The 26,388-nt window shown below is 37.0% G+C and overlaps 1 protein-coding gene across 7 annotated transcripts in view; it reads right to left on the bottom strand.

Moving 5' to 3' along the window:
* Positions 1-26,388, bottom strand: part of GOLGA4 (golgin A4) — a 132,472-nt gene that overhangs the window by 22,581 nt on the left and 83,503 nt on the right. For all 7 annotated transcript variants that reach the window (XM_073223381.1, XM_073223382.1, XM_073223383.1 and 4 more), the window contains 9 exons: positions 25,130-25,258; positions 22,765-22,920; positions 17,242-21,482; positions 16,575-16,696; positions 16,001-16,131; positions 10,082-10,192; positions 8,273-8,293; positions 8,023-8,091; positions 5,568-5,643 (listed from right to left, as the gene is read on the bottom strand). In XM_073223381.1, the coding sequence (XP_073079482.1) occupies positions 5,568-5,643; positions 8,023-8,091; positions 8,273-8,293; positions 10,082-10,192; positions 16,001-16,131; positions 16,575-16,696; positions 17,242-21,482; positions 22,765-22,920; positions 25,130-25,258 (5,056 nt within the window). The remainder of the gene's footprint in view (positions 1-5,567; positions 5,644-8,022; positions 8,092-8,272; positions 8,294-10,081; positions 10,193-16,000; positions 16,132-16,574; positions 16,697-17,241; positions 21,483-22,764; positions 22,921-25,129; positions 25,259-26,388) is intronic.

Below are 26,388 nucleotides of genomic sequence, written 5' to 3'. Positions count from 1 at the left end.
CACTTTGTATGCTATTACGAACACAACCTAAAGGTTCTTTTTTTCCCTTTATATGTTAGGTACTCTTTGTCTATCCCTTCATTGACTTTGGCCGTAGTTGATTTGATTTTGCATCTACTTAGTAATTGTTCTACTTTGCTGTGGTTTTATTTCCCCTGGTGACATCTATTTAGCCTTAGGAATACTTCCATCTATAGCAGTCCTTCCAAAATGCACTGTAGAGGTGGTTTGCGGGAGGTAAATTCTCTCAGCTTTTGCTTATCTGAAAATTGTTTAATTCCTCCTTCAAATTTAAATGATAACCTTGCTGGGTATAGTATTCTTGGTTTGAGGCCCTTCTGCATCATTGCAGTAAATATGCCACTCCCTTCTGGCCTATAAGGTTTCTGCTGAGAAGTCTCATGATAGCCTGATGGGTTTTCCTTTGTATGTGGTCTTTTTTCTCTAGCTGCTTTAAAAGTCTGTCTTTATCGTTGACCTTTGCCATTTTAATTATTATATGTCTTGTTGTCTTTCTTGGGTCCCTTGTGTTGGGAGATCTGTGTACCTCCATGATGTTGAGAGACTATCTCCTTCCCCAGACTGGGGAAATTTCCAGCAATTACCTCCTCAATAACACTTTCTAACCCTTTATCTCTCTCTTCTTCTTCTGATACCTCTATAATGTGGATATTGTTCCACTTGGATTGGTCACCCAGTTCTCTCAGTGTTTTTTCATTCTTAGAGATCCTTTTTTCTCTCTGTGCCTCAGCTACTTTGTATTCCTCTTCTCTGATTTCTATTCCATTTACCATCTCTTCTACTACTTCTAATCTGCTTTTAAATCCCTTCATTGTATGTTTCATTTCAGATATGGAATTTCTTAATGATTGAATCTCTGTCTTAAATTCCTGATGCTCCTCAAAGTTCCCAACTTGCTTGGCAGAGTGCACCCAGACAACCTTGTCCACCTATCCCTTCTCCCATTTAGCAAGCTCTGTGCAAACCCCACCCCTTCAGCAGCCCTCTTGCTGCTAGGAAGCCTGTCATATCGTCCGCCTTTCCTTTATTCCAGAGCGGCCGGATGTGGATCCCCATCCTCCACAAATGGCTGGAATCTCAGTCTCTCAGGCACTCTGCCTGTCCCAGCTCCCCAATCCCACCAACCTCCAGAGCACTACACAACGTAGCTTTGTGATCCAAAGCAGATCTCCAGGGCTGGGTGTTCAGCAGTTCTAGGCTTCCACCCCTTCCCCGCTCCGTTTCTGTTCCTCCTGCCGGTTAGCTGGGGTGGGGGAAGGGCTTGGGTCCTGCTGATCAAGGCTTTCATACGTTACCTTGTTTCGTGAGGTCTGCTCTGTTTGTGAGGTTTGTATGAAGTCTGGTGCAGCCTTCTTGCCTGTTGCTGTTTTAGGGCTAGTTGTATTAACTATATGTTCACACTACATGTGGTTTTGGGAAGAATTCTCTGTCTCATGTCTCACACTGCCATCTTGAATCATCTATCCATTGTTTCTTATGAGTCTTTCCAAAGAACTTTATCTGGGTATTATGCAGCATTTGTAAACCATATTTCATATGGGGCCAATTTCAAAATGTACAACTGAAAAATCCACTTAACTACATTTAACAAAATCTTAATCAACTAAGTATATTACAGATAATGTTACAGGTAAAGCAGGTTGGCTCAGATTTTCTTCAAAAAATGCACAAGAATGCCTTTTTAAAAATGCTTTATATATAATTAGAGGATAAAAATAAAATACCAACTTTTACATTTATAATAACATCTAAGAATAAATGTAATAAAAGAGGTAAAAGAGTACTACTCAGAACAACAAATGGTATTGACAGAAACTATGTAAGACCTCAGTAAATGTTGAAATATATCATGATTATGGGTTGGAGACTCAGTATCATATAGATGCCAATTCTCTTTAATTTTTCTCTGAAGTGAATGTAATCCTAATTACATCCTCCCAGGTCTGTGTGTGTGAGTATAACCTGACAATCTGATTCTAAAATTTACAAGGATATTCAAAGAATAGAGAACAGTTAAGACAGTCTTGTAAAAAAGTGGGAGGGCTTCCCCAACCAAACAGCAAGACTTATTATGAAGTCACTGTAATCACAGAGTGAGGTTATTAGAGCAGGCATAGGCAAACTGCCTCTCAAAAATACAGACTAATTAAAGCTGGGAAACAGAATTTACCCTGCTTTTCCAGTATGAGCTGTACCTCAAGGTAATCATATACATAATGTGGGTAAGTTTCTGTTCATAAAATAACTCCAGTTAATACATGAACAAGAAATGGTAGACTATCACCATTATGCAACACCGAATGAAATAACAGATGTGGGCAAAGTCACCAATGGATAAAATCTAAGGTGAAAGGTCCAGGACCAGACTGTCAACACCTGGAACCATGTGAAAGATCTCAGCTTACATAGACACCATGTTGGTCCTGACGGGAGACAAGATAAAGTGACATTGCCAGTATCCCAGACCTAACCCTCACCAAGCCCCTAGCTGTAACTACTAGAGGATGGAGAACCAAGAATTCAGAACGTATTAACAAACTCAAGCACAAGTTAAGTTGATTTCTTCAACAAATAAACGACAAAAGGGAAAGACAAACAGACAGAAAGAAGGAACCTAGTGTTTAAAAGAGATTAAAGTGATTTCTCAATCAAATGCCATGTATGGACAGTGTTTGGCTCCTGATTCAAACAGATCAACTGTTTACCACCACAACAAGAAAACATTTTTGAGGCCACAGGACGTTTGAATATTGACTAGCTATTTGGTGATATTAAGGAATTACTGTGGATTTTTTTAGGTGGGATACTAGCATTATGGTTATTTTAAAGAATCCTTTGCATAGATAAATACCAAATATTTACTTATGAAATGAGAAATAATATCTACGAATACTTCAAAATAACCCAATGGACATAGGAAAGGTTGGGGTACAGATGAGCCAAGATTAGATACATTTGATAACTGTGGAAGCTGGGTAATATAAACATGTGTGTTCAGTATATACCACAGTTGACATTTTCTGTATGTCTAAAAAAATTCCACAATAAGAAGTTTAAAATGAAGAAATTATTAAGAGTAAGAAGAAACCAACTTGTACAATATCTCTATAATTTGTAAAGCTGATAATGACAAACATTCATAATATTTTTAAAAATCTTATAAATCATAAAACAACATATAATCTAATTTCAAAAGATAAAAAAGATATGGATAGGAACTCCACAAAAGAAGAAATATACATAGCTAAAATGAATGAATGAGGAAATGATATGCTCAAGGTGATTACCAATACGTTGTTACACAGAATCTCCACCATCAAAGCACTAAAGAGCTTAATATATCCACAGCACTGTTGAGAAGGTGGAGGATGAGAACTTTCACACACTGCTAATGGAAGTGAAAATCAGTACAAAAAATACAGAAACCAGTCTTCTGTATTATCTTCAAACTACTACTAGTTTAGCTGACCCACTACAGGATATGCACAACAATGTTTATATCCTATGGCCCAGCAATTCCACTCTTAGTTGTGGAGAGGAAATCTTTCACATGTGTAGTAGGAGACATGTACTAAATTAATAAATGGAAATGAGTAAACCACAACTACACAGATCACAGGTGTTTCCCGAACCTTATATTAAGTAAAAGAAACAAAGGAGGTATGCAAACTCACAGTATTCTATCACACAGAGCTCCAGGACAAGCAAAATCTATACCATATTTCTTAAAAATATCTATATATATATATATATAGATGGTGAGCAATAAAGAACAGGAGAATGGTTAATAAAAGTCAGAAAAGAAGTCAGGATGCAGGGAGAGCCAAGTCCTCATGGGAAAGGCGCACCCAGCAGTCTCCAGAGAATGGGTGGCACTTTGTTGCCCTGCCTGCAGGCAGATGCCCACTTCACTCATGCTCTCTGGAGGCAGCAGGATGAGAGCCTGATGTGCACAGCTACCCAGGCTGCTTGGATAGCTGAGGATTAAATGAGTTGATACACACATATGTTTTATAAGAGTGCTCAGGACCTAGTATTACATGGGCACCCTAGTCTTTGGAAGTCTGAGTATGCCACTTTCCTTTTACAAAGGTACTACATCAGTACTTATTTGTGTCAACCGAAAGAATCTGGGGAGGAAAAAGACAAGAAGCAAACACCGCATAAAGCATTTGTTTTGCAGCAGGTAACCATGAGGAAGGCAGTATGTACCCAGAGGGTGGCCCACTGGATCCTTCCCTGGAATGCACTCAACACCCAGCACCTCAGCTCTGCACTGCAGGTGTGAGTACCTGGGCCTTATCTTGACTTAGCTTGTTGCACCCATTAGCAAGATGTGCCTGAGGCACCAGAACAGCCAAGACAACGTGATTTTTTGGGTCTGGGAGTGCTAAAAAAATTTTCCATATGAATGGTAACTGATTCTTTGCTTACACCATTTCAGCTTAAGGAAAGTTACACAGAAAGCTCTACTTCTGGATAGCAGGGTAAACCAGCATATGTGTTAGTTATTGAATAAACTGTTCATGTGGGTTCATTTTACAATTTAAAACTGAGAAAAGAAAAAAACTGTGTATGAAATTCTTAAGTTGAAACAAACAAAAAGAATTCTTACTACTCTCTGTGCACTGCTGAGGGCCACATGGGTTGACTTAGCTATGGAAAACAATCTTTGTAGCAGGAATCCTCTCTGCAGTGAGCCATAGGAAACTCCAAAGTTTTCTCCTCTTTTTGAAGAGCATTTTGGAAAGAATCCAAAGCAAGTCCTTGTTTAATTTAATTAAAATGTGTATAATATCTTCTACTATTTCATAGCAATAAGAGCAAGCTTTAAAAAAAAACAAAAGAATGTGAAATGGCTTAGATTAAAGCCCTAGTACCTCCCATGAAAAGGCAGAAAACTTTACAAAACATTTAACAAAATGAAACTGTTCTTAATGCAGTGAGGCAGTGAAACTGAGAATGGAAAACTGTCAGGAGATTATTTAAAAATCATAATTATCTCAAGAGAACTATGTAGACACTCAAGCTCATCTTCAAAATATTTTGAAAGTGGCATCTTATTTAAATCAAAAGAATGATATATCCAAATCACCCTTCCACACCTTAAATATAAGAATTCTTATGAAATTATTTTCTCCTTAAATTCTTGTTTAAAATTAGTAATTATAGCATTGCTGTAACAGTAAAAACAGAAGCATCTAAAATATATAACTTGTGTGTATGAGTGCATATAGTGAATTACAAAAATGTTTGCAAACATACAGCAAAGTCTGGAAAAATACATATAAATTGTCAGCTAGGTTCATCTGCAGAGTGGAGCATAAAGTGGGAACTTGCTGTTTCACTTATATACTGCAGCACTGTTGCTTTTTTACCACAAATATTAATTAATTTTTGTTTTAGATAGTCATTCTTTCCTTAAAACTAGCTGTTATTGAATTACAAATGTAAAATATATTTGTTTTGTAAGGAATTAGATAACAAAGACACAAATAAGAATTAGCCATAAATCCACCAAAGATGATATGAGAGATCATTCCTACCTTTGTAAGGCATCCCCACAGTTGTTGCATATACATTCTTTTCATATTTCTTTAAACGATCTTCTAAATTGTGAATCTGAAAGTAACAAATATACGAATTATATCATAAGATTCACATAGAAACCTTATGATAAAAAAAGGATTGCTTTAGCCATTAGATTTTTTTAATGCTGAAGACAGGGAAATAAAATTAATACAAATGGTTTCTTGGGGATGACACCAAAAGCACAGACAGCAAAAGAAAAAATAGATAAACCAGACTTTATCAAAGAAAACTTTTGTGCCTCAAAGGACATTATCAAGAAAGTAAAAAGACAACTCATAAAATGGGAGGAAATATTTGCAAATCATATATCTGATAGGGAACTTGCATCTAGAATATATAAAAACCACTTATAATTCAACAACAAAAAACCAAAAAACCCAACTAAAAAATGAGCAAAGGACTGAACAGACAGTACTCAAATGATACATCAATGGCCAATTAAGCAGATGATGAGATGCTCAATGTCATTAGTCATTAGAGAAATGCAAATTAAAACCACAACGAAATACAAATTCATACCAACTAGGATGTCTATAATAAAAAAACTTGTTGGCGAGAATGTGGAAAAATTGGAATCCTTAAACAGCTGACCCTTAAATAATGCAGGCATTAGGGGTGCCAACCCCCATGCAGTAAAAAGTCTGTGTATAATCTTTGACTCTCCAAAAACTTAATGACAAACAGCCTACTGTTGACCAGAAGCCTTACTGATAACATAAACCACTGATTAACACATATTTTCTGTTATTTGTATTATATACTGCATTTTTACAATAAATCAAGCTAGAGAAAAACAAATGTTTTTCTCAAGTTGTCACAAATCTCCAAAAAAAATTCCATATTATTTATTGAAAAAAAATCTGTGTATAAGTGGACCCTTGAAGTTCAAACCCATGTTGTTCAAGGGTCAACTGTACTTTGCTGGTGGGAATGTAAAATGATGCCACTGTGTAAAACAGTTTGGTGATTCTTCAAAAAGTTAAATAAAAAATTACCATATGATCTAGTAATTTCATTCCTGGGTACACACCCCAAAGAATTGGAAATAGGTGTTCAAACAAATACTTGTACCCAATATTCCTAGCAGCACTATTCACAATCCCCAAAAGGTAGAAACAAGCCAAACACCCATTAACTGATGAATGGATAAACAAAATGTTGTATAGCCACACAATGGAATAATATTCAGCCATATAAAAAGGAATGAGGTACTGAACATACTACAGCATGAAGACCCATAAACAACCATGCTAAGTGAAAAAAGCCAGATAAAAAAGGCTATGTATTATATGATTCTATTTACATAAAATAGTCAGATAGCAATCCAAAGACAGAAAGCAGCATAGCAGTTGCCTGGAGCTGGAGAGAGGTGGTCATGGGGAGTGACTGGTTACTGGGTATGGGGTTTCCTTTAGGGTTGATGAAATGTTCTGGAACTATGTAAGGTGACGGTTTCACAACACTGTGAGTGAACTAAATGCTTATGAATTGTGCCCTTTAAAATGGTTGATTTAAATGTCATATGTATTTTACCAATATAAAAATGACTAATACAAAAATTGGTATGCTAGGACAGTGTGAAGATTTGAGGATGCTAAAAGAAAAGAATTTTAAAACAATAACCTCAAGAACAGATGAGAAAAGTGAAACTACAGTGAAGTAGAAAAAAACACTACTGGGACTTAGTACCTACCTTTATGAGTTAAAAAAAGATACTATGGAAATTTTCACATATACCCAACTACAGAAAGTACAGTACAATTAATCCCCATATACCATCCATCACCTAGTTTCAACAGTTATTAAGGTGTTTGTTATATATTTAAAAAAACTGTAAATTGCCTAGAGATTAAGCCTTCTAACTTTAGCCTGCTGACTTGAATCTCTATACCTCCAGAGTTTGGAAAAAAACTATGAAAGGTGATGCACTACAAGTACACACACACATGCTTGTGCAACCTTCTAGGTGTACACACATGGTCCTATTCAAATCCAATTACTGGATAATATATGACAAATCATAATAAGTCAAGGCAATTTAAACACTAGGAAAAATAGTAAAAATTGATGTCAACATTCTTTCCCTTTGATAAAAAGCAAAGTAACTTCTCTTTTAGAACTTACTACAAACTAAACAAACACAAATTGTTGCTTAAAATGTTAGGCACTAGAAATAATTAAGAGGCAAATATTCTTGTTTAAATGTATGTGACCATGAATTTATACAGGTATCCTCTAGCACCTTCAGATTTGGAAATAAAATTTCCTGAGTAAGACAAAATTGCAAAGCCAACTATTATATCAGTATTAAATCAGTTCTTTTTAAAAAATTTGCTAAATGAGATCCAAGTACATGTAACATAAATTAAGGAAGTAGTTTAAAATAAAAAGTACCAATTAGACCTGTACCTGTTCTCTGAACTCCTGTTCCTTCAACTTTGAATCACTGATTAGAGTAGTCTTCTGTGCTAGTTGTGTCTGAAAGAACAAAATGTCAGATGTGAAATGCACCTGGGTTTCATCATTGCCTGAACACATTTCTGTACTGCTTGGTAAATGTTTCTTTATTAAAACAGCCTCTCTATGCTTTAACTTAAAACACAGAATGCTCCTGAAAATGCACTACTTTCAGTCAAATTCAATGAAGAACTAGTCCTACCTGTAGCTCCATAATTGTAACCTGAAAAGAGAAAAGAAAAAAATAAACATAACAATAAAATCTATAAGAAACTATAAAATGGAGAAATACAAAGTAACAAGGAAGTAAGAATTCAGTTTTATAGTCTTAAGAGAGTGTTTAGATTTGTGATGAGACAACTTTAAATATGTGCTTTTTAAACCTGGTCTTTTTTGCTGTACAAACCATTATGTTTGTAAACACATGGACTGGAAAGTTGTTCACTTAACTCCTAATAATGATTACTACTTGGCAAGGGGAGGTGGTGCCACCAGAAAGGATTTAATCTATGTATTTCTTTATTATCTGACTCTTTTATAACAAAAATATATTCATGCATTATTTAGATAATAAAAAAAAATCATATTAACATCTATTTAAAGCATATGGGCCTTTAGGAAAGCTTCTAAAGGACTATTTCTGGGAATCTACTCAAAGCTGTAATCACAAATTATTTTTCACTGAAATCAACACTGATAAGCAATTCAAGACATCCCAGAAGGAACAAAAGGGAAAAGAATAGAAAGCATGAAGAATAAAACATTTTTTTAGAGTAGAAATAAAAATTAAGATTATTTTCTCTTCTTTGTTATTACACAAGGTAAAGGACTTGGTAGTAATTTTACAATGTTCTAATACTCTATGGCATCCTGAACCGGGTGAAATGCCACTATACTCAACATTAAGACTTACTTTGATACTAAGGAAAAGCACATTGTTAGATTGGTGACATACATGTGTTCTTCTCATAGGAAGTAAGACTTAATAGTACTCAATACCTTCAAATCATGACCAATTGCAAAAAATTAAAACAGCAAAACTAACTTTGGAACTATTATAGAAACAGAAAAACAGCCCACTCAGCTTGCTTGGTACTAATCACTAAGATACATGTACCAAGTGGCACAGCATAGCAAAGCTCTTTCTAGAGGCCTCCTCTCTCCATTTTGGAAAAATGACCCATGTAACTGTCTAGAAAATTGCTATCTGGTAACTGATGTTCTATAAAGAATCCTTTACAACTCTCAAAGACGAAGCATGAACAGTGGCCACACACTTTCCCAGGCCCTGGTGACAGCGGTATGAAAAGGCCAAGCTGGATAAGTGTGAGGGGATTTTATGAAGTAGGGTACTGTCTAGCTTTCTCACTGAGGCCCACATGCCCTACAGGTGTACACATGCTGGGATGCACAGTGGAACAGGAAGCCACAGGGTCACAGTACCAGTTTTACTTAAAGGTTGGGATTACAAAAATGCCTAGGATATGCAATGCCAGATATCTTTGAATCCAGCCCAATTTTCCAAAATAATCCCATTGCTTCTGCATCTAGTCCATTAACCAAGGAAGAAAATAAAAATTATTTTTCTTCATGGTATATAACTGATAACATTTTTATGCAACTACAAATAAGGATACATTATATTGACTGTTTAGCCAAAATATAAAAGTGCATGTTATCATGATGTCCATGGACCACTTCTGGCTATGCCCCAGGGCTATGAGGGCACTTTCCTCTGCTAGTCTTTCCCAGGGAAAGACTGAGAAGCCTGGGGCTTTGAAGTCCAGCATATTGGATTTAAGTGTCCAACACAACATTCACTGTGGGAGCTTATACATTTTATAACCTCTGTGAACCTTAGTTTCACTGACTAAAATAAAGGCAAGAATCTCTCTCATGAAAGATTTTGTCAGGATGAAATGGGGTAGATATGCACACTAGCAGGGATGTCAAATAACAGAGATGACAGTGTTTGCAAGAAATGTGTGATGCAAAGTCTAATCCCTCTCACTTTATCATTGCCAGGGTCCTCCTGCTGCAGCCTCTGCTCATATTTCTGCTGGAACTCTTTAAGTTGAGTCTGTAGGTCCACTACTTTTGCAGTCATTTCATCTTCACGGGCCTTTAGGATAAAAAAATGTGTCAATAAAGGAATATATAAAAAGAACATTGTGGAGACGCAGCACTATGTAGAGAAAGCTATCTTTGAAGAAGAACAGATACCTCAACATTTTTTTGAGATACAACCACTGTTTTTATTGTAATCTGTCACTGTGCTCTAAATACTTTCCTTTGGGCCCCTTTTAACTCTAAGGGCTTTTTAATGCTGTTCGCTATTCCTAGGACATTATTTCCCCACCCTCACTCCCTCTGTCCACACTCTATAAAGGGTCACACTGCAAGCACTGCTGAGACCAAGGCAGAGCCTCATACCTCCCAAGACAGCAAGCCCATCTCCCAGAGAGCCCCATGCCCAGGGCCAAACTGAGCACATGTGCAGGCAGACCCAAAACGCAGGCGGTCCCAGGCCTCGGCATGCTTCACCCGTGCCCACAGCCCTTCAAGCTTCCTGGCTGTGGCCTTCTGCTACCTCTGCCTCTACCAGGCCACCTCTCAGCCTCTGGCCATCAGGGAGCATTCTTTGTGGGGTAATTAACAGGGATTTAAGTGTTACATAAGACAAGGAAATACCTTGTGAAATCTACTGTTTCATGGGAACTGGAAAACGAAAACTCCCCTGCACTTAACATGGCATCAAGCTGCTTCTCTCTCTCCTCTCTAGGGCTCCAGGTTCACAGAGCAAAGAGATACACAACAGCGTCATCACAGAACTCTAATACAGAACGTGCACTTTAAGACTTTGGCCTTTCTATATTAGGATTTGCCTTCCAGAAAAATATCCCTTAAGAGAAACTAGTAGATACTTTTGTGCACAGCTCTGCTCAACCAGCTGGCAACTCACAGACCACATGAAGTCCTGGAGGTCTTTCCCAGCCCCTTCAGATGGGCTCTGCAAATCAAGAGCTGCTCTTTGTCTTAGTTCACCACACTTGCAAATCTCTTACATATCTGCCCCCAAACCACACCACTGATTCTTTGGGGTAGACCGTTTAACTAAAATCTATTTCTGGGAAAAAAAAAAAATTTAGTGTCCAATATACTGGTAACCAATGTAATGTCTCCATTTGCTCCCAACTTTGTAAAAAGCAGACTTAAAGTCATATTGTGATACCGGCCCAAAAATCCTACTTATAATATTTGGCATACAAATCATTCTCTCTTCTGTTTTGACTGTCCTGGTAAAAGGATCTTGCCCATCCTTACATTTCTTCATTTGTCTTGATAATTGCTATGATTTGTTGTATGCAGTAGCCCAGACCTCTTCTTACTCCTATAAGTCTTGCAAAAATCTTTGTGCTAAAAGAATATTTGGAATTGGAATATTGATCATATTTGAGTAATAAGGCAGGACAAGTGTTGCTGAGTTAAGAGACTACACAGGAAAAACAACAATAAACAGTTATCTGATTTCACGGATGCTAACTTTGCCAGAACTGAGAAACATTATCCTAAAAGACAAACAAAAACAGATGGGTCCCATGGCACAAAATATAGCAATGAACATGGGATACCTGGAAAAATCTATCTTTAAACACTACTTGTCATGAAACTTGGCCAGCTGAGAAAGAGCAAACTCCTTCTTTCAACAGAAGAAAAGCAAAGATATCTGGTAACCAGCCTCTGTGGGCCCTTGGACACTCCCCACCTAGGCAACTTGAAGCTAGCCTCCACCTCTAAGACACCACTGAACAGGAACTGCTGTACATGTGCCACTGCCCACAGTCTTGGTGGGCTGCTTCTATCCTGCCATGACACGTCCCATGTGGGTATCTGTGTCAGTGCAGTCTCGTCACGTCTGAGAGATCAACCTCCACATCTACTTACTCAGTTAGGCCTGGACTTCAATAGGACAACTAGCTATACCCAACATTTCCTCTGCAGTTGTGGGATTCTAATCTAAAGCAGGCCCTGTAAGAATTAGAAAAGAATCCTGATGTGTTACTTCTAGTTCAACACACAGTTTTGTAATTTCCTTTGTAAAAGTTTTTTAGTCTTCCTAGAGGACAAAAAAGTACTGTTTGCATCGGGCTCTGGCAGCTGGGAGGGCTTGCATTCCTGGGTCCCACAGGACTGTCTAGTATGAAACTAGACATTAATTAAAGAAGAAAACTGGAAAATTTACAAATATGTGGAGCTAACATCTTACTGAAGAACCAATGGATCAAAGAAAAAATAAAAAAATACCTTGAGACATATGAAAATGGAAATGTAACATACAGAAGTTAATGGGACGCAGCAAAGTTCTATGAGGGAAGTTCACAATGATAAATGTCCACCTCAAGAAACAAGAAAGGTCTCAAATAAACAACCTAAGTTTATACTTCAAGAACTAGGAAAAGAACAAAGCCCAAAGTTAAAAGAAAAGAAATAGTATTATTAGAGTAGAAATAAATGAAATAGAGATTAAAAAGACAATAGAAAAGCTCAATGAAACTGAGCTGTTTTTTATAAAATCAGAAATAAGAGATGTTACAACTGATACCACAGAAAAACAAAGGATCACAAGAGACTATGAACAATTATATGCCAACAAGTTATACAATGTAGAAGAAATGGATAAATCCCTAGAAACACACAAACTACCCAAGAGTAAATGATGATGAAATAGAAAATCTGAACAGACCAATTATAATAATGAGATTGATTCAGTAATCAAACCTCCTAATAAACAAAAGTCCAGGACTAGATAGGTTCGTTATTATTTTTTTTAAGTCAAAAGAGACATGGTACTAGCTGCACTAATTCATGAAGTTTGAGAAAATAATCTTTAGGCACACAGAAAAGCATGAGCAAAGGTAAAATATAGTAAAGAACATGCTGAAGTTGAGTTTGGCTGTAACACAGACTGAAATGGAGGAGGTATTATGGGGCCAATGGGAAACCACTGAAGGTATTTAGAAGTGATACAATCACATCTTTGTTTCAAGATATAGAAAGAGATGAATACCTTTGGAAAAAAAGACTGGTAGCAAGGAGATCAGGTGGGAAATTAATACAACAGACCAAGATCAGATGCAAAATGTCAGTCCAGACTGGCAGTAATAGTGGAGTTAAGTGGAGAAGAACATGTAATATAACTCATTGAAAAAATACATCCCAAGTGACTAGTGTGTGTTGGATACTGTACTGGAGATACACAATTAAAGGGAGACATGATTTGTCTGCCTAGTAAATCAGAGAAGATAATCAGATTTCATAGCCTGAAAGGTGTGTGGATGTATGTGAGAGGTTGAAGAAGACAGGAGGTATAAATTAAGGAAGACAAAAGTTCCCGGATTCTTCATATGGGGGAAAGGATGGTATCTAAGACAGTAAATGCTGGAAAATGAAAATGTCTCTGTGCTCCACTTTGCTATCAACAAATCACAAAATCATTTTAATGGATAACAAAAAAACAGCATTCTACAAGTCATCATTAAGACAAATCATCAATCTGATTAACAGATTCCCAGAGAGGGGAAAAAACACCACCACATACAAATTCCATATAAAACTCCAAATCCAGAAATTTAAAAATGATAGAATGGTAGAGAATATGTTTCAAAATCAAAGCAATATGGTGTTTGCTGAGACTTGCTAATATCCCCTTTAGGTAGTAATTGCACTTTTCAAAAACTCTTCAAGATAGAGTATGTATTTAGTGTGTTTAGATGGGGATTGCCTATTTAATCACAAAAGCAGCCCTAGATCTAGCAGTCTAAAGTCTAAGGCTCTGATGTCCAATTTAGTAGCCACCAGCAGCCTAGAACTGTGGTTATGAGCACTTGTAATGTGGCTCATCTGAACTGAGGGGCTGCAAATGCAAAAACACAATGAATCTCAAAAAATTAATATAGTATGTGATGTTTATAATGACTACATACTGAAATTATATTTTGTATATAATAATGGGTTAACATGATTAAAATTAAGTTCACCTGGATCAAAACCGAAAGTTTCTGTGATATGACTGCCCTTGCACTCACTGTTCAACATTTAAGAACTTATTCACTACGTAAGTACTTGTTCACCATGTAAGAACTTGTTCATTATGCTTCAGAAGATTGGAGACTGTTGAGAATTAGGCTTGGGGTTGATTAATGATTGTGCATTGAGTCCCCTATATAGAATTTTATTGTTGTCAACAAGCATTTGATCAATAAATATGAGAGGTGCCCTCTCAAAAAAAAATTAAGTTCACCTGTGGGTTTTTTTTTTTAATGTGGAGACTAGAGAATTTTAAATTCTACATGTTGCTCACATTTGTGGCTTGCATTATATTTCTAAGGCACAGGAAGAGGCCTGGGGAGGAGTCCACCCAACTCCTTTGCCCAACCTCCACTTCCTGCCCCTCTGCTCTACTACATCCAGCCTGAAACTTGGAGGATCATTCCCTTAATTTCCCTAATAAACAGCAATTTTCAAGGAGGAACATTAGGCTTAACTTAACTGTTATGTCTTCCTGCTCATGCATCCCTCTGCCTACAGAGGTTTGTCATGACCTTGGAAAACCTACTGTCTACTACCCCACACATTGAGATGTGACAGAGTAGTTCACCAAAGGGAACACTACAGCTCTAGCACAGTTTATCTCCTGCAATGAAGCTCTCTGACTTAATTATCCATGATAAGTAACTGCCTTTCCCAAGTTCTCTTCTTAGGGAGAAATCTTTATATAATACATGAAGCTAATGAAGAGTCACTGCTCTTCCACTCACTATGTAGTTTTAGGGAAATCATTTAATTATGCTGAACTTGCTTTTCCTTCTGCAAAACAAAAAACCAAGATGAAACTAAACTCACTTTAATGTATCTTCCAATTCTAATATTCTCTAAGCATCAAGAAACAGTATTTTTAATGACTCTGCACATATACACTCTATGGAAGTATAAGAAAAAGTAAAATTATTCAAATCTTTCCTATAGCTCAAAAATTTTACAAAGGTGTCATTTATATGCATGTGTCTTATCCTGGAATTTCAGCCTTGAAGTTACATTTAAAATATCAGAATCTGTTCCTGGTTCAGACTTCTATTGCTACCATAGTTGGCTGAGGTATGAATCTCTGATTTATGCCTTCTTAATCATCAAATGGTTCTTTGCATACAGTGAAATAAAGCTTGGAGTAACTAAAGAATCTACAACCCAAAGAATAATAATTTACATTGTTTTACATTTGAGAATGTTCTGGAGTCCAAAATACTCACTGGCATTCATGGCTTATCTTCACATACAAAAATAACATGCTAATTATAATTAATCTATCATTAGAATAAGGACACTGAACTGATCTTCCACCAAATATAGAAGATTTAGCTGATGCATTCCATTTTTCCCCTTTTTTCTCCCTTGAGACCAACAAAAACAATGCAAATTGGGTAAAAACTGAGTAAAATTAATTGGCCCTCCAGGAAAGATCCCAGCTAAGCTAGGTAGCCACATTCAGACACACATGAACTGTACCTACACTTAGCCTTCACCCATGCAGAAGCTCTCAATTCTGAGTCCAGTTCTCTTACAATTAGTCTGACTTTGGGAGAAAGACAGAGAAGGGGATCCATTGTTTCCTTTAGCAACTCACTGTTGCTTCAATGCCTGCCAAGTGTACTGGGCTGTCGGGTCAGCAGAATCTATCAGGAAACAACAATGCTGGCAGAAATCAATTAGACTCCTTATAAACCTGCACACACTGCAGACATACTAACTTGGATGATAATGAGGATAAAAGAACCCTACACATTAGGAAAACAGGAAATCTGACAGCCCAAACTTCCTTAACACTGGAAATCTATTATAGCTAAATTTCAAAAAAAGAGAAAAAAATAAGTACATCAAGGATTTCTTCATATCTTTTTGCTGTTCTTTTTAGATCATCTTCTTTCTCTGCAATTTTTTTATATAGCTGATTTGTCTCTTCTTGATGACTTTCCAAAAGTTCGGCCTCCACTTCCTGGGCTTTATCTAATAAATAAAAATGGAATTTCAGCCTTGAAGTTACATTTAAAATAATTATTAGAATCTGTTCCTGGTTCTACACATGAGGCAACACATTAGATAAGAATTTACATATATATCCCAATTTTGCTAAGAACCACCGTTCCATATTAAATTTGAAAAAATTCAGTTGATCAAATGCACCCTCTCACAGAAGTGACTCTATGAAGTAATTAATTAGCTCATGTTTTCGGTTCTTTGACCGGCTCCTCTTCAACTTAAGGCAAGCCATTGCCAGGTAGTACAGATAGGTCTCCATTAGAGAACTTTCTTAGGCAAGAATCTTTTTTTCCTCCAGTTTAATTACTTACAGCACTTAGTAAAGTGTAGTACGAACAAAATAGTTCAAATTATAAATAGTCTCTGCTGATTCTGATTTTACTCTTCATTGAACTTAATATTTTATATACCAATGGTTTCTTTTATGGTCATTTCCAGCTCCTGTTCCTTTTGTGCCAGCTGTGTATGAAACTCTCTCATTAGCTGTTTCAAAGTGGAATTGTGCTTCAACTCAAGATCTTCCTGCTCCTGCCTGAGTTAACAGAAATATAAAGTTAATTGTTGTTATATAGAAAACAAGTTGTGAAGAGTTACCCAGTCTTCAAAACAGTGCATTCAATATGATTTCACTGGTATAAACACAGTTCTAAGGTTGTGCGTGTGTGTGTGTGTGTTGTATTAAGACACAGAAAACTCCTGAAGAATACATAACTATGATTATCTCTAAGGAATGGTCCTGAGGAATTGAGAATTTTCCTTTTCCACTTAAAATTTCTCATCATACACATCTACATTATATGTCAATGTTAATACTAAAAATAAAACAAAATGAAAATAATTACTGGGATATTTACCTAAAAAACCATGATCTTATATGCAAGGAAAGGCTTTTTTCCCACTAAATGGACATGGAATAACACTACCTCCTGCCTTAAATAGTTTTCTCTTTCTTCTCAATACTTATTAGATCTATGTTTAATACTTCAGGTAGGTGGAACTTAACTGTATTAGGCACAAAAAAGGGAGACTTAATTAAGAAGACTGCCTTAAAAATACTCATGCTGGAGAAAAACTTACTTGATTTTCTCTTCCATTTCTTGTTCATATTCTTTCTTTACAATATCCAATTCCTGCTGATGCTCCTTCCGCAAGATTCGAAGGTCCTTCTGCAGCCTAACAATCTCCTTGCCCAGTTTCCTCTTCTCCAGCTCTGCCCCTGCTAGCTTCAACTCCAGGTCACTGTGCTCGGCCTCCATGTTACTAACCAGTTGGGGTTGGGCCACAAGTGATTTGGGCTTTTCTTCAGCGCTTTCTTCCAAAACTTCTGTGGGTTTACTTTTTCCATCCATCTGTTGTTGTAAAGCCTGTAATTTTTCAGATTTTGAGGTCAACTCTTCCATTTCAACTGTATGTCCTTCCTTCTCTCTTATTAAGCAGGAATCCAGCTCTTTTACATTTTGCTCCAAGATCTGACAGGTTAGTTCCTTCTCCTGGAGGGCTTTCTGGACATCGTCAACTACATTTTCCAAGTTTTGCTTTGCTCCTGTGTTATTTTTACCTCGCTCTTCTTCCACATGCTGGGAGACTATCAAGAAATGACTCTTGTTTTTCCCTTCAAGTTCTTCTTGAAGATGATTTATCGTAACTTGATCCTCACGTTGCTTTGCTTCAGCACATTCTACTTTCATTAAGAGCTCCTGGTATTTGCACTGCATTTCAGAATGAGAAGAAATTGTCTCTTCTTTTTCCTGCTCTAGCTTCTGTAATAGCTTTTCTTTTTCAACTAAATTTCTTTGTAAAACACTGATTTTTTCTTCATATGCCTTCTGCCCACAGCCTTGGGAATCTGTTTCTTCTTGCTCAATACATGCTGTCACGTTTTTTGCTGATCTGGATCCGACTAATGTTTCTGACTGTGGTGAACTTTCCAGTGACTTAAGTTTTTCTTCCAAGATACGAATTTCTCTTTCTCTTTCCTGCAATTTTGTATTTAGCTCATTCAAATGGCTTTCTGTATCTTTTTTACATTGCTGTTCTTTTTCTTCCATTTGTGATAACAACTGCTTCTTAATGGCAGCAATTTTTTGTTCAGCTTTTTTCTTCAGTTCTGCTAACTTTGTAGCACTTTCTAACTCAAGTCTATCTTCCAAAGCCTTTAACTCCTCTTCTTTGCTTTTCACACTTGAATTCACACATTCCAATTCTTTCCTCTGAGTTTCAAGTTCAGATTTCATGGAAGACACTTGCTTTTCAAGTCTGAAGGCTTTCTCCTCAGCTTCCTTAATTCTGTTGTCCTTTTCTTCTCCTAACTTTTGAATGTGTTCAAGTTTCTGAATCATTTCTTTCTGTTCAATATCCTTTTGTTGATTGTAATTGTGAAGAACTTCATTTAAAGACTCAGTTTCAACTGTTTTCTGAGTAATCTGCTCCTCTAATTCCATAACTCTTGCTGTTTTAATTTTTAGCTCAGTCTCTAAATTACCCTCCTTTTTCTCCATCTTGTCCTTGTCTTCCATTTCACCCTTTAAACATTCAAATCTTTTATTTTGCTGATCAAGGTCTTCTTTCAACAAATGTATCTGCTCATCCTTTTCATTGGCTTCCTTTACTTTTAACTCAAGCTGCATCTGCAATTCTTTAATAGTATTTTGATACTGTGTTAATCTTGACTGTGCTTTCTTCTTCCATTCTGAGGATTTGTTGGACAAGTGATCCACCTGTTCTAGAGCAGAAATTTTCTCTTTACTCAGAGTTTCAACTTTCAAAGATAAATCTTGCACCTGATCCAGCAATTCACGTTGTTGTTCGTTGTATCGCTTACTTAGTGATGAAATGGCTGCTTCTTTTTCAGTTAGGCTGACACTATTCTCAAGTTGAATGTTTAAATCAGTTAGTTGTTTACTAAGACTGCTGATCTCCGATTTTTTTTCCTTAAGCTCTTCTTTCATCAATGTGACAGCATTGATGTTTTCTGATAACTCTTTCTTTAACTGTGTGATACAAGATTCCTTTTCAGAGGCAGCCTGTTGCTGATTGCCTCCTTCCTTCTGTAAGGCTTCTTTTTCTGTTACGAGACCTTCAATATCAGCTTTCATGCCCTTAATTTGACTTTCTTTTTCTTCTAACTGCTGGGTAGCCTGTTGAAAAGAACTGCTTAGTGTATTCCGCTCTTCTGTTAGCTGTCTAAGTCGTGCTTCTAATTCAGAAGTTTTGCAAGTTTTAATTAGTAGTGCCTCCTTAACTTTAGCTGTGTGGTGCTCACAATGGGAAATTCTAGAGAGAATGGCATTAATTTTACTACTGCTGATGTTGATTAGCTCATTTGTTTTAGCTTGTAATAAGGCTTCCGTTTTCTTAGAGTAAATACCCAGCTGAACTGCTAGTTCCTCAGACAGATTTTTGAATTCTAAGTGTTTGTCTTCTAGGCTCCTCTTACTTCTTTCCTGTGAGGACTTCAAACTCTGGAATTCTTCATCTATGGTTTTCAACTTGTCAGTCAACTCAGAAAGATTCAGCTTATCTTTTTCCGCCAGCATCTTCAGCTCAACTATATGTTCTTGAAGAGACGTATTCTCCTTCAGAGAATGATTCAAGTCAACTTCCAGCTTTGCAAGTTGTGATTTCAGTTTAGCTTCATTTTGTGAGAGAGAATTCGTAAGAGCAGACTTCTGGTCTACCTGTTTCTGTAATTCCTGTAATACTGCATCCTGCTTAACACCTTCTTCCTTCAGCCACACTATTTCCTTGCTCATCTCTTCTTTTATGCCCGCCAATATGAGGATCTCCTGCTTCAGCTCTGCTACCTCTTGTTCTTTTGCCTGTGATTGGACTGCATGTTTTTCCTGAAGTTCCCTGGCTTGCTGATTAAGTTTCTTCTCCCAGACTGTTAGGACATCACTGAGTTCTTGTCTGTGTATGTCAGTAAGACTCTCTATTTGTTCCTTTTGGTTTCTTTCCAGTCTTGACACTGCATCGCTGATTCCAGCTGAGTTAGCCTGTGCCATTTCCAAAATTTTGGCATTAAACTGTTTTTCTTTCTCACTAAGCTCTAGAACAGTATTTTCAAGCTCTTTTTTAAGCTTAGCTTCCTGATCCAACAATTTCTTCTTTAATGATTCTTGCATCTCCTTTGCTTTCTGCTTAATTTTTTCCATCTTTTTTTCTTGATTTTTTAATTTGGCTTCATATTCCTCATGCAAAATATTAATACTGTCCTCCTTGGCTGATAATTTTTGTTTCAGTGTTTCAATTTCTTTGCTCTGTTCTTCTTTCATTTGTGAAATTACATTTTCTTTTTCCGTCAAGATTTGTTTTGTCTGTTCCTGCTCTGTATTGTTAACTTTAAGTTGGTACTCATAGACTTGGGTTAAGGATTTTATTTTTTCCTCCATTTCACTATTCTGTTTTTCAAGTTGCTGCATTAAGTCCTGCACCTGGATTTTGTGAGTGCCTAACTCGGTACAAACATTTTTCTTTTGTGTTTCAACTTCAGCTACCTGTTTGGTAAGAAGATTTCTTTCTGCTTCCAAATCCAACAACTGCTGCTGCAGTTGGGCCAACTGTTCCTCATATGCTTTCGCCTGCTCGAACATGGTACTCTCATACGACTGGAAGAGCTCCAGCTTGGCCAGTGCCTGCTGGAGTTCCCCTTCAGACCTCCTAGTATCTGTCTCTAAATCCTCCACATGAGCCTGGTGCTCTTTCAAATGTTTGTCCTTTTCCTTCAGAAGAAGCCCAAGTTGATTAATTTCATCTTTTAGTGCCTTCTCGGTTCTCTGAAGAGACATCTCTTGTTCTTTAATGATATTATTAACCTGTTGCTGGTGATGATTTTCCTGTTCACCCAGCTTGGCCTCTAATTCCTGCTTTACTTTACATGTTTGATCCTTTAGTACAGAAACTTCCTCTTCTAACTTGTCACGGGCTTCTAATACTACTGACAGTTCAGAGTACAATGATTCCAGCTCTGTTTGCTTCACATCAAGCTTTTCTAAAGTTTTTTTATTCATCTCTTCTATGTGGGTCTGGAAGAGACTCTCTTTGTCTTTCAACGACATTTCTTTTTCTTGTTCATACTTTCCTCTAAGTTCTTCCATTTCAGTTTGATGCTGTTGCTTTAAGAGTTGGAATTTTTCAGTCCAAAGGTTATCCCACTGATGCTTCAGGCTTTCCAATTCTGTCTTGTGTTTTTCAACCATGATTGTAATTTCTTTATTGTGCTTATTTTTTGCAGCTTCCAAATGAACAGCTAAATCTTCTGATTGATTTTTGCTTTCTTGCAAGCTTTTTTCCAAAGAACTTTCTAATTCAAGAATTCTCTGTTAATAAAAACAAGATGTATTTTTATTGAAGTACAGACTTATTAGCAATGATATACATGACATGATGTTTACACCTAAAGATTAAAATTTAGATAAATAACTATGTATAATACTAAACACTAGAAAGGACAAAGAATCTATGCTCAATTCCTAAAGGAATCATATAACAACATATTCTATTTTTAACACAATTCATAATTCCCCAATTCTTTCTACCTATTTGGGTAACTATTTCAACTACCTATATTTTTAAGAATATTCCGAATGGACCATCAAAAACAAGTCATAAAGTAGATAATAGTAACAGCTGGTAGGCAGATGCATATTTTGTGTTTTTTAAAGGTCTACAATAGTATTGTATTACTTTCATAATTAAATTTTGGAAGAAAAATAATGTCACTGGTTTACCACCCAAAAATTATCATTTAGAAGATTTTTTGCAAAAAGAAGGAACTTAGACAAATTTTACCAAAGATTACAAATATCTCAAAAATACTAATCTTGACTCCGAAGGAAAAAAGCTAAGTAAGGCAGAGAGCCATAGAATGTCAGAGCCGGAAAGGCCTATAAGAATTACCAAACTGATCTTGTCATGTGACAGGCAAGGAAATAATGGTGTGCTTAATTTATAAAGCTAGCAGGTGGAAGATCTAGGCCTCCTGAGTACCCATTCTCTCCATCATGCCACCTGACATACATGTCGGAAATGGGAAAATAAAGCACAGTTTAGAGTCACGGGTAAGAAGTGTGACCATTTCACCTTCTAAATCAGAGCAGAGTCTAAAAAACATCAGTTTATTCAAAAGAGAGCATACATTTCATACACTGCTGAGGGAAGGGCCATAGAGCCTCAAAAATGCACACACTAAGTAAGACAAATACAAATTTGTTGAATATGGGAAAATTGGGGAAAACTTAAATATAAAAGCAGGGCACTGGGGTAACCAAACTGGTATCAGCAGAGAATGAATTATGTCTAAGACACAGCAAGAGATGGAGTTGCACAGGCAGGTGGCAGGAGCAAAGACCAAGGATGAGTAAGCAATGCAGGGGAGACTGGAGCCTAAGTGCAAAGAATCAAAGGGAGTGGCTGACAAACAGTCTGCGACGTGCAGTCAGCCCATGATGCAGCCGAGCACACGAGCATTCCCATGCACAGCTCTTACTACCTAAAAATGATGTGCCTGTAATACATAAACTGAATGCAGTAAAACAAAAGTGACAACTTCACATACATATGATTGCACAGTCCCAGAGCCTGATTATTATTTACACTTACAGTTCTGTAAGTCTCTGCTTCTTGCTGAAGGTCCCGAAGTTTATTCTCACTCTCTGTGAGTATTGCTTTTTTCTGTAACTCTAACTCTTCCAATGCCAAAGATTCTTGCTGCTCCTTTTCTTGGGTGATCTTCAAATATTCTGACTGACTTTTTTCCTGTGCCAAAAACGGTAACACCGCCTCAGACTCACATAAATCTTGAAGATTCCCGCGCACTTCCACAGGAGCCATTCATTTCATGGATTGCATACCAGTTCTGTGAGGTATGTAGCACCCCCTCTCTTTCCACCCTCTCATCTGCAGAAACAAGGCACCATGGCTTTTCCATGTGGTCCAACCAATAGTTGGCCATGATTACTATTGATACAAAAAAACTGTGTTCTAGTAGCCCCACTACATCTGCTTTTTTCCCACTCCTTAAAATGTTTTGCAAAACACCACTGAATACAAAGGTCACACAATTGCCATACCTCTTCTATGCACTCCAGAGTTTGACATTTCAACCCTAAGCCAAGAAATTAGATTGGAAGTTTATACAACTTGTGAGAAACACCTCATTAGGGAATCCCACATGGAAAACCAAATCACAATCAGATTACATGTGGATATATGGATAAGACCAAGGAAATATCTATAAAAGCTTATATAATGCTTTTCAGTCACTCTGGGTTCTTTTACCACCTCATCAACCCTGAAAAGCCATTCTTTGCTTGTTCCTATTGTATAGTGACACTCATATGAAAAGCATTACAGTTGGAAAGAAGCCCCCTGGAGAGGACTCTCAGCGTTCAGTGGCTTTGGGCTCCAGTGAGGTGTGCTTGCCCACACCCAGTCCCTAGGGTCCTGCTCCCAGCCATCTTCAGCCCACTCCACTCTGGTGAAGCACACCACTTTACGGAACAAGGCTATACCACATGCTAAGGAGACTGATAAGAAAATACCAGTTTCTCATCAATTTTAAAACATCAGTTTAAGTATACTATATACTGTTTAATGGAAACTATGTTGTAAGTGCATTTCTATATGCCCATAACAATTAAAGAAAAAATTTTAATAGTCTGTTGAATTAGACTAGCAACTCAAAGCTACCTTCTTTGAGAAGCTAGGTAGAAAGGGAAGTGGCACATGCATAGGGGCACATGTATAGGTACATGTGTGTGCTTTACGTGTGTCTGTGTCCTGCTTTCTCTACTCAGAATACATCTGGATAGATCAGTTCTGAGAACACAGTTTTAAAAAGGCCAATTTTCAGTGCTCCAAAGGCCAATCACTCCAGCATGAAAAAAGCCTGCAGTATAGGTCTTTATTGACAGGAATTTGTAGTGCAATTCCTGGCTTCAGTTAAGTTCCACTTTGTTCTTTTATTTCCATGCTGTCTTCTTATCATTTGAGTGTTCTTGCAAACTATTTTAAATCCTTTCTGGACCAACAAAGAATACAAATATGAGCTAACACATGTTCATTCCACGACTGCAGACTAAGCCAGCCCTCACCCAACAGCTCTGCAAAGCCATGCTGCTGCTTGTTCCACTGAGATCAGAGAGCTCTCAGACTCCACCCAAGAGTCACTGCTCCTGGGACTACCAGGGCCCCAGGTCTGACTGAGGGTGAAAAACAAACATGTGACAGAAAGGAGATTAAAATTATAACTGCTGCTTCTCATCTTTTCACACTGAGAGTGTATTTAAATTTTACATACATTATCTTAATGGACACTAACTTCATAATAAAACGAAGTTACACTTTTGGCATTAACGCTCCTTATGGTAACTTACATAAAAGGCTTTGCACAATTTGAGAAAAAAATTATTTAGTTTTAAACCTTCGAATTAGACTATTTCAAAATACCTTATCTTTGCTTTTCTGGTTATTGTTTTGATTAGTTCAGTCAGTTTTTATTTTATTTTCTCAGATGGATTAAAAATTACTACTGAAATTATTCTACTTAAAATGAAAACTACTTGGTTATTTCATTTTTTCTTCAAAAGGCATCTCAGATAAAACTTTCCCAGCCTTGAACTCTGATACATTCCACCTGTTGAGTTTTAGACATTTTCCTGACTTACAGAGTCACTGGCTCATAGCTTCAACTAACTTATCTCCTCCTTTACTTCTCCCCAGTCACAGCCTATTGCCAGGGTGAGAGGGATGACAAACAAACTGGTTAATGGAAACTAGTTAGGTTAGTAAATTAAATTTCCACACAAAACTAAATTAACAAGCTCTGACAGTCTCTTTCCTGCCTACATCCTACCCTCTCTGCATACTCAAAGGTCAAGGCTGCCAGTAGTCTGACCTCAAGCTGGGAAGGAGTGAGGGGATGACCACTCTTATAACCGATACCAAAATCAAAACAGGTACTTACAAGAGCTACTTTCATTTGCTCCCGAAATTCCCTTTCTCGAATCTGAAGCTTCTTGGCCAGTTCCTGCTCTTTGCTGGCCAGCTCCTCTTTATGAAGTTTCTGTAGTTTAGCAACTTGTTCTGAGGATTTCTGAAAATCGGCCAAATAATTAAAGTGAAACACCCAAAGTAAAAATGTAACTCCATAACTAAATAATACTTGATTACAGTTTAATCATCGAGATAATAGCTTTTTAAGAAGAAAAATCAGAACATATTTCCCACATAAGTAAAAAATCACCAAAGTCTCAATAGTCAAGAGAAAAACCAGTAGTAAAGTGTTATTCCATATGTAAGGAGAACTGCTGCTGCAGCAGCCAGTCCTATGGGGTTGAAGCTCCGTTGCTACATTTTGCAGGGATGTCCCCACCAACCAGGATGGGGAGGTGCAGCAAGAGAAGTAGGATGCTGCCAGAGAGGGTACCCCATCATGGTTAAGCTGCTGTGGCCACACCATTCAAATCCGCCTAGCGCTCCAGGCATGTCCTATTTATTAAAAAGTGTCAGCTTTGTTCTTTCTCAGATAGGAACACTTAATCTCATAAAAATGTCAAACCTCCCTAAAAAAATCTAAACCTTTAATATAATCAAATAAAACTACAACAGAATAGGGAGTGGGGTCCACTGAACAAAATAAACACACAAGAACAGCCAACACTCTCCTAAAAAATAAGAGTAATAGGGGGAGGTTACCAAATAGAACAAATCACAAAACCGGAGTAATTATAACAGTCTTAATACCAGCACATGGTCAGAAAAAGCAATGGAAGAGCGCAGAGAATCCGAGAGAAAACACCTGTAGGGCTCTCCAGTAACCTAGCATGTAATGAAGATAGTGTACAGTTTAAGAGGAGAAAACATGGACTACTAAATAAATGATTTGGAGACTTGGTAATCACCCTGAAAAAACTGAAGTTGGATCCCTATCTCACTCCTTACACAAGATAACTTCCAGTTAGATCAAAGATACAATCATAAAGAATGAAAACATGTAAATGCCTAAAGAAAAAAATTGAACTTTAAAAAATATGATCTCAAGTGAAAATGTATTTTTAAAGCAGAACAAAAATCACATAGCATTGAAGGAAAAGAAAAATTTCTGCATGGTGCAAAACAAAAACAAAAACGAATTATAAACTAAGCCAACAAATAACAAACTGAGAAAATTATTTAGATAAAAAGCATCTTATATCCAAAGGGCTAATTCCTACTATGAGTAAA

The sequence above is a fragment of the Manis javanica genome, chromosome 15 (assembly GCF_040802235.1).
Source record: "Manis javanica isolate MJ-LG chromosome 15, MJ_LKY, whole genome shotgun sequence".
NCBI classification, from domain to species: domain Eukaryota; kingdom Metazoa; phylum Chordata; class Mammalia; order Pholidota; family Manidae; genus Manis; species Manis javanica.
Note: the sequence above shows the minus strand (reverse complement) of the source record. Positions and strands in the feature narration are given on the sequence as shown.